At 46.1% G+C, this 9,260-nt stretch overlaps 1 protein-coding gene and 1 long non-coding RNA gene across 2 annotated transcripts; both read right to left on the reverse strand.

Moving 5' to 3' along the window:
• Window positions 1-412: 412 nt before the first annotated feature.
• Window positions 413-2,818, reverse strand: LOC143433785 (uncharacterized). The gene is made up of 3 exons (XR_013070372.1): window positions 2,741-2,818; window positions 1,927-2,000; window positions 413-711 (listed from the first exon to the last, which is right to left on the reverse strand). It is a non-coding gene; the product is annotated as an uncharacterized LOC143433785 (long non-coding RNA).
• An 895-nt stretch (window positions 2,819-3,713) lies between these two features.
• LOC117702292 (YEATS domain-containing protein 2-like) lies at window positions 3,714-8,521 on the reverse strand. The gene is made up of 4 exons (XM_076706420.1): window positions 8,473-8,521; window positions 6,448-6,526; window positions 5,249-5,450; window positions 3,714-3,796 (listed from the first exon to the last, which is right to left on the reverse strand). Exons 3-4 carry the CDS (start codon window positions 5,436-5,438, stop codon window positions 3,714-3,716), a joined length of 273 nt encoding a protein of 90 aa, XP_076562535.1. The 5' UTR covers window positions 5,439-5,450; window positions 6,448-6,526; window positions 8,473-8,521.
• Window positions 8,522-9,260: the final 739 nt, after the last annotated feature.

Here is a 9,260-nt window from a genome sequence, read left to right on the forward strand (position 1 = left end):
GTTACACGGGCACAGGCCTGATGCCTTCTGAACTCTGCTTGGACCCCTTAACATTGTTGTGACAGTCTCAGTGCAGCCTCCTTGGCCTTGGGTTTGCCACATGGTGTATTGCCCCCTCTGTAGCTGACTCACACTGGCCAAGAGTGTAGCCCTTCTATGCTGAAGCAAGGTGGGAGAAGGTACTTGCTTGCTCTGTTCTGAGTTCCCCAGCCCAGTATGCTGGGCTTATTTTTGCCTTCTGAAAAGCAGGCCTCAGGTGAATCCAAGCACACTCCAAAGAGGGGGCAAGCACCCTGTGTATGCGTAGACAAAGAACAGGTTGCCTCACACCAAGACTCTGCAGAGCCTTGTGGGAGTAAAGAAATGCAAACTGACAGAACTGTGTCCATTCAGCTTCCTTCCAGAACTGGAAACAACTCTGTCTTAAAAGGGGGGCTCCTGGGACTCGATGCCCTTGTGTAACACGCAGTTAGATGGAAGGAATGGTTTGGCAGCCATGGCATTCCAACAGAGAACACCAACTTTCCCCAAGCACAAGGGTCACAGTTTGCACAGTGCAGACACAGCTTCCATCCCGCCTTTCGGGGATCTCCTCACTGCAGTCACTGATCTTTGTTCAGTCTCCCCATGTGTTTGTTCGTGAGAAAATCCAGAAAAGGAATGTTGCAAACGGCCTGATGAATATTACTCACTGTGATTTCTTTGGGAATCCTAGTCCAACAAAACCAAACAAAACAAAACAAATCCAAAAGTATAATTAGGTGCAATTTGTCAAATGCATTCAGAAATAATTTAGTCAGTTACTATACTGAAGGGGCCGTCTCTTATAGAAGGAGGTGACAGCAAAGGCTTGAAGCCAGCCTCTCACACTTTTCATGAATTCTTCTCCATCTGTAGTCCTACCCAGGACTCAAATCTTACTTTCTGGTCAAAGGAATGAGGATGCCATGCTGGCCAATTATTAGCTGACAGAAAAAAAGAGGTTGCAGACAGAAGAGAATGGTGTGCATCTAAGTCTTAGCAGACTGAAGTTTGTTTCAAAGCACCATAAAGATATAGATCCATCACTTATCTCAGAGGATGGGAGGCCAGCCAAGAGTGATGTTACATGCTCTCATTCAAATCACCCAGTCTGCCATATCTCCAGTCAGGAACATAGAAAGCATGGCTCCTCCTCCTTTTCAAGCAGGGTGAGGCCTGGAAATTTTTACTCCAACTTCTTCAACTACTGCTACTAACACCTCTTCCTCCTCCCCTCCTCATTTACTCAAGACCTCTGTGTTATCTGTGTATATCTGACCTAATATCCTCATTTGGGGGCCCCTGACCTGAGGGTACTATATTACAGTGTCAAGGCAGCCTTCCACATAGTAGGAAGAGTACTGTTTTGAGTAAGAGGGAAAAAAGGATGTGAGCTGCATCTCTTAGAAGGCTGGGAACTGCATCCCACTCAACAGTTGACTGCTCAGGAGAGGGGTGCAGTGAGCCCAAGGGTCCACAGCGATGAAAGGAGTCTGACTATAGGACCTGTAGTTAGGGCAGTAGAGACAACTCCCTTTCAGAGCTTAGTTTCCCAGTTTCTTAGAGGAAGAGTGTGTCAGCAGTGACACACACCTTAGGTAGTATTTCTCAATCTCGACCCTAGAATCTGCCACATGAACCATACTGTCTTTAATGTGAGAGCCTGCTGCCTGCTCTACCCTGTGATACAACAGACCTGCAGGTCTATGAAGTACTAGCTAGGAGGGCACAGCCAGGCTTTCAAGTCAAGAGGCTCCCTCAGAACTACAGAATAGATCCCCAAGTCTGTCAGGCTCTAACGTCTCAAGTACAGCCTACTCTATCTCGCCCTGCACTGACATATGGGTAAAACGAACATCTTCAAGAGTAACTGACCCACTCAGCCTCCACTATCAGCACCAGTACCTGTTGGGAGATGCTGTCTGGTATCCAACCGCCAGTGCCTGTCTCAGGATGTCACTCACCAGCTGCTCCGTGGCCTACAATAGAAGACTGGTGTTGACAGAAGAACCGCCTGCTCACTAGTGGGAGAGATGCAGCCAACCTCGTTCTTTACCGAACTTCTGAAATAACTGCCAACGAAATATTACAAAGTTCTCAAGAACAATTGAACTTTGTTTGTTTAGAGGTCATGATGTAGGTATATTATAAACTGGACTAAGGGTTTTTATTAACTGGACAGTTTCTAAGGAAAGCAGGTTGTGAGTGAGGGCTGCTCCCGAAGCCTCCCTTGCGGAGGGATGCAAAATAGAAAAGAAGAGCTGAGGTAAGAAGCAAGCTCGGCATGGAAGCCGTATCTTCCTTAACCCCTTGCCCAGGGACAGGACAGTTGTGGCTGTTTCTGCTGTGGGAAGCCGGGGAAAGCCATGGCTGTGTTTTCTCCCTATCTATCAGAAGAGCAGACACTTTTCACAGTAGGATACTTCTTCATAGACATAAGGATAGAGGTGGCAGCCAGGGGACTCCATGGCAGACCGCCTACCTGCCTGGAATGTATGAGACCCTGGGTTCTATCCTCAGCACAATAAACCCTCAATTCTTAGACAGAACACAACTTCATGTACTTTAAGTAGGAAAAAGAAAACAGAAGAGGAAACATAAAACCTAAGTGAGACAAGGGACTTGAAAGTCATCCTCTCTGTTCCCCTCCTGTCCCTTCCTCACAAGGACCTAGAATCCACACTGGCCAGCCTTGGTCACAGTGCTACCAGGTACCTACCTTTAAGATCATGTCCTCTACGACTGAGGCATACATGTTCCTGTGCAGTGCCACAGGCTGCAGGGTGATCCCGATCTGGAAGAGCAGAAGAAGGCCCTTTGTCCCATCAGCAATAGAAGCAAGCCTTTTCCCAATCGAGTGAACTTCTCTGGTACACACGGGCCCCTGGCTGCAAGAAGGGCTCTCCAACCACTCTGGACTATATGTAATCATGCTTTTATCCCCAAATATCTCATCATGAACCAATGGAATCTCCCAAGAATTCATAATATATAAGCAATATTTTGGAAGGCCTAAAATCAAGACTCCAGGGCCATTTTTACAAGACGCAAAGCAAAGCCCTTGGGAAACTCACCGTCCCACTTCCAGTGTGCACCCTGCAGGTGTGGGTGGGGGCGGAACACTGCCTTTGCCCTTGGATCCTGAGAGCTAGCAGAGGCTCATGCTAAAGAGCTGCTGGCTAGCATCAGGTTTGGATAGCTCTCTCCCAAGTAACAAGGGAACACAGGCTTTGGCAGGCAGGGGTCGGGGAGTTGACAATATGGGATGGATGGGGACGGCTCATTCAAGTATGACCTGAAAACATCACAATATGCCTCAAAAAGAAGAAGTACTTCTGAAGCAGATGAGAAAAAAACCAGGAGCAAAGTCTTTGTGACGACCCTCCTCTACTCTGTAGCCAACACAACCTTTTTACATGGGAGAGTGGGAACACACCTAAGTTATGGGTAAAAGCCAATCACATGTCAGCTGGGCAGACTGGTGTCTAAGCTCATGAGGCAGAAGGTGTGGTCTGTGACCTGACAGTACCACAGCCTTAACCTCCCACCTTCTGAGTGATGTCACCAACGAATCCAGAGCCTGGGGTTGGTGGCAGGTAGAACCTCATTTCTTCCTGCTTTTCTTCCTGCTCCTTTTAATGTTTGTCTTCAGTGGCTCTGACAGGCTGAGGATATCCACTTCTTCCTCACTCTCAGGCTCCCTTTTCTGGAAACTGCTGCAGATCCTCCAGCTTCCGGCAGAGGTCATCAGCCATGGAGAAGGACGACAGGCACTCTAGATAAGAGGAAGCAGTCTGTGACAGCTGAGGTGAGGACAGACAAGCACCCCAGGCTGAGGAAGGCAGAGTCTGCAGGGAGCTAACCTTTCTATGGATCTCTCATGAGAACCAGTGCCTCATAAAGTAGAAAAGCAGACAAGTGTCCTATTCCAATGTATTACTATCTGCCATTAAGACCAAAGACACAGTACACAATCGACTCCAGTCCTGGAAAACTGGGCCACTGCCCGACTTTCTGAATCATTAAATTGATTTTTTTTCATTTTTTAAAAAAGATTTCCATTCAAGCTGGGGATGTCGCTCAGGTGGTGAGAGCACTTGCCAAGCAAGTAGGAGTCCCTGGGATCAGGAAGGCCTGGGTTTGATTCCAGCACTGTATCAACTAGGTGTGGCACTTGGGGAGGCGGAGGCAGGAGGATCAGATGTATAAGTTCATCTGCAACTACACAGTGAGCTCCAGGGAAGCCTGGGCTACTTGAGACTTCTCACTTTAAAAAAAAAATTCCTGTCTCACTGTTGCCATGGTAATGCACACAGCCTTCAATGGGTTGTAGAGTGTCAGGACAATAAAGTCATGCCCATACGCTTTTACAAAGGACATGAAATCCAGGCCAGGTACAAGGTAGGCTCCTCTGAGCAACACAAAGGTGGTGGCTCAGCAACTCCTGGCTGCTGCCTGCTCTTCTGACTCCGTGCTATATAGAGAGCACCAGTGAAACTTGGAGATGATCACCTGGTCTCTGTTCTCCAAGGACATAGCTCTAGAAGCCAACAAACCCTCTCAGCATGGATACTACATGCCACAGGAAATGAGAGAAAAGACCACTGAGTACTAGGCTCCCAGGAAGATTTCTGCAGAAAATAAGACTTCCCTAGATGGGCCGGAGCATTCTGACGTCTATGTGAACAATGGCTGAATCCTTCTTATTCTTTAAGGCACAGCCAGATGCTTTCATGCCCCTAATTTAATTCATCAGCAGTCGTCTGTTTCTTTACTGTATTTCCTACAACACTGTTGATTGTTCTCATGTGCCCCCAACAGCCTCCCCAGGCTTGGGGGTACAGTAACATCCATAAGACACTAGCCTATGTTGATGGTAGTAGGCCAGACCCACCTACTAGGGTTCCTAAGGTCACACAGCAAGGGAAAGAGAGGTGGTTTGGAGTCTTCAAAGTAACTCAGGGAGGACACTCCCATGAGAACAATGCATGCCTACCAGATGGCAGGAAAATAATCACTCCTGGCTGGGGTACAATGCCTGAAACATGAGTATAAACAGTTCTGAAGTGCTGTGTTGTCTGGAGTGTCATGGTAAAAAGAAAGGGTCTTGTCATCTAGAGCAGCTCTCCCTCACGCCTAACTGAAGGGAAGAGCGCTGAAGGCAAGTGTTCTGTAGGGCTGGAAGTGGGCAAACTTGCTCAAACCGGGACAGCCTGTCAGCGCCTACCTGGCTCACTGTCAATCTGGGTAAGCACATCCTCAATGGAGGCTCCATCGTGTCGCAGGCTCTCGGGGTCTGGTGGGGTGTAACCGTGGCAGCGGCACCAGTGAGCAATGTGCTTGGTCTTGAGGGGTGTCAGGTGGTGGAATCTGGGATTCTTCTCCAGGATTTCCTGTAGCACTTTTCGGACTGTCATTGCTCTTTGCCACTTAAACAGGATTTGATCCAAATTAGATCCTTGAACTTAAAATCAATAGCTGTGCGGTGAAATAAACCAAAAAACTAAAAAATCAGATTCTATTACTCTCTAGCAACAAAGGGAGGAATGTGAGAGCTGCTTCTGGGACAGTGAGATGGCTCGGGGGTGAGCTGCCTGCCACCAAGGCAAATGAGCTGATTTGCAGGAATCTCATGATAGGAGAACTGATTCCTCATGTCCTCCAGCCTTCACAAGTATGCAGTGGCATGTGTGTGAAAATGCGTGTGTGTGCACACGCACACATATACAGTAAGAATTTTACATGTAATAAAAAGAGTTACTATTGGTCTTAATGTTTACAAAATAAAATAGAAACTTCTAGGTGTGCATTTAAGGCTTTTCACCTGGTCATGAACCAACTTCTCATTTTCCCAAACCAAATTCAGTAAAGCTGGCTTCCAGGGCTGCCGAGCTACATGGCACACTTTCTTCTCTCGTGAGTCAACTGTGTTTGGCAATACTGTTATAAGTCCTCTGTAAAACTCTGAATTCAATATTTTTTGAAATTTACAAATTGAAGAAATTTGTGTGTGTGTGTGTGTGTGTGTGTGTGTGTACCATCTGCATGCCTCTGTGTCTGAAGTGGCCAAAAGAGGGCACTGGGTCCCTTGGAAATGGAATTACAGACTGCTGTGAACTGCCACTGGGGCTGGGGAATGAACCTGAGTCCTCTGTGATAGCAGCCATCTTGCTGCTGAGCCAACTCTTCAACCACAAAATATATAAAGTTTTCAAAGAAAATACAAGATGTTTTACTGGTACAGGGGAACAAGCCTTTCAAAAGGCATCTGGGATCCAGAAGAATGAAGCTTCTGACTGAGAAACAAAGAAGACACTGCAAGTTTGCCTCCTTTTTTCATACAGGAAGAGCACACAAATGTCTGCCTCCACTGTGCTGTCTGACTTTCAGTAGTGGCCTGCAGATCCAGCCAGAAAACAGACTTACCTCAGCAGCTCTCCTTTTCCAATGTTCCAGCCATAATACTGCTCCAAAGACTTTGCAGAAAAACAGCTTGCATCATCACCTAGAACAGAGAACTGCAAACTCTGAATAAAAGTTATCGTTTAGACTAAATGTTGTTTATTGTTACATTTCCAAGTTCCTTGATTTGCTTTTGTAAAACAGAAAATTTTATTATTCTGCAGAAGTAATATGTGTGTGCAAGTGAGGGTTGCATTCCACATAAAAGTAAGAAATAACTCCTGAGGGTTAGTTCTCTTCTTCCACCTTACTGAGACTCATATTTAATGCCCATGTCTGTCTGCTAAGTTGTGGGTTCTGAGGCTGGCTGACCACAAGTTCCTGGCCAGTTATCTTGTGGCTGCCTCTCATCTCCTGGTAAAGATGCACCAGCATTATAGATGCATGTGCTATTGTAATATCAATTTTTTCTGGTTATTAACTGATTAATTTTATATTTGGAGGATTTTTGAGACAGGTCCATTAGTAGTCAAGGCTGGCTCAACTTTAAGATCTGCCAACCTATGCTTTCTGAGTGCTGGTGTTAAAGAGATGTGCCAACATGCTTGGCTCTGCAGTCTGGAGTTTGATGCAGGTTTCTTGCAGATCAAGAGCTTTTACCCACTGAGCCATCTTACTGGGTCCCCACTTTCTTTGTGTGACATATTCTCACTGAACAACACATCTCCATGATGAATAAAGGCAACAGATGAAAGATGCAACAGAAGTAAACGAGGGGCTTGGCCCTGCCACCAGCTCACTAAGTAGCCCTGGGTAAGCCATAGCACTTCAGGCTTCAGTGTCCTTCCCTGTAAACTGTACAGATGGGTCTTGAACTGCCCAGTTCTAGCTTTAACATTCTTAGTATTTATGTAAGACAGAGAAGGGAGGAGAGAGCAAGTGCATGTGCACGCACACACAGGGCAAGTGTGGACTCATCTTTTTCGCTAAGATGGGAAACCATCATGAAAGTATATTTTTAACTACCTCAAAATGATTCCCAAAATGAGAAAAGGAGCTAGTATTTTATTTAAAAGTCAACGCTGGAGATCTAGCCAGGACCCTGCACACGCTAGATCAGTGCTCTCCTCTACAACTTCATCCCAAGCCCTCTTGTTTATACTTTTAAAAACTTGAGACGGGGGTCTTACTAAGTTGCCTAGGCAGGGCTTAAACTAGCATAGTTCTCCATGATCCTTCCAAAGAGCTGGCAATATGAGCTTTGTACCACAAGGCTCAGCAATTTCTCTGCTGCTATAGGCGGAAACAAATCAGCAAGGTGGTCAGCCTACCGTCTCCTGCCCACGCTATGCACACGGCAGGAGCCTGCTGCACACCATCCTGTGCCCTCTCATGGTCATCTTGTCCATGAGCAAATCACCCTTAGTAAGGCTGTCTATTCAACCTTTACCATCAGAACAACTCAGATAAGGCATCAGCCATTGCATCCCACTAACCAGGGCCACAACACAGCAGACTATTACTGGGTCTGAAAACTGCACATTTCCAAACAGTGTATCAGTTTAAATCTTAGAGAAAGATTACTGGTCTTATAGGGCTGGATGTGTACCTGCCTTGTCACCCAGAGCTGTGTGAGTTAATTAACCTGGTATCACTGGCATGTCCTTGACTGTGAGCTGTGAACTGGGACAAGCTATTACACAGAAGCCGTGGCTAATGAAATGTGTATGTAAAGCACCCACAGCAGACAGTGGGGGTGGCACACTATGTCTAATGTATACTTAACATTATCATTTACATACACAAATATAAGAAATAAGTGATAAAGACTAAGTGAGGGGCTCAGGTAAAGGAGTTGAGTAGTGAAGCATCTGCTTAGCATACAGGTCTCTGGTTTGCTACTAGCACTGTCTGTACCCTAAGTCTAACTGGATGCAACCAAGATACCGTGAATCCAAGACTCCTGCAAATGTCTGGCTAAAAGTTACAATCATGGTAACACCCCAAGTGATTTATAGTTTAACAAATGCACATGAGGTACGGTCTTACCTTTTGCAGTAATTAATGGGATCTTCTTGACTACAGCCGTCAAGAGCTGTGGATAGTCTCCCAAATGGTCTACCCTGGGAAGGGGTAAACAAAGAAAATTCTACAGGCTTGTCACAAGTTCTTTCTCTCCCCTCCCTGCCCTTGCTAATAAATAGCTTTCTTTTCTTCCTTCCTTCCTTGTTCTCTTTTTTAGTATTTTGAGACAGGGTGTCTCTGTGTAGCCCTGGCTGTCCTGGAACTCACTCTGTAGACCAGGCTGGCCTCGAACTCAGAATCCACCTGCTCTGCCTCTCAAGTGCTGGATTAAAGGCATGTGCCACCACTGCCCAGCCCTCTCTGTTTTTTTTTTACAGACAGGGTCTCATGTAGCCCCGGGCCGGCCTCAATTGATCTTGAATTCCTGATCTTCCTTGCCTCTGCTCACTCAGGGCTGGGATTATGGGGACTGCACCACCATTCCTGGCCAGAGATCTCCTTTATAAGGCATTTTATGCTTAAAAAAAATCAAGAACAAACAGACTGGGAAATATACAACCATTGCAGACATTTTATCTACATTGAAAATTAGTAGCAAGATCTATTGTAAGGTGATTGTTATTATACAAATGCCCGTCTTAGGCTCAATGACTGAAGCCTCCATGTATATGTTAAGGGACACCATGTTTCTACTGTCTCTAGAAGCTATCAGAAATTCAAAGTGCATGATCAGAAGGAGGTTCCAATTGAAAGAGAGAAAACTTTAGAGAAAGCAAGAGGAGTGCACACGTCTCTGCAGAGGCACCTGCGAA

The sequence above is a fragment of the Arvicanthis niloticus genome, unplaced genomic scaffold, assembly GCF_011762505.2.
Source record: "Arvicanthis niloticus isolate mArvNil1 unplaced genomic scaffold, mArvNil1.pat.X pat_scaffold_65_arrow_ctg1, whole genome shotgun sequence".
NCBI classification, from domain to species: Eukaryota; Metazoa; Chordata; class Mammalia; order Rodentia; family Muridae; genus Arvicanthis; species Arvicanthis niloticus.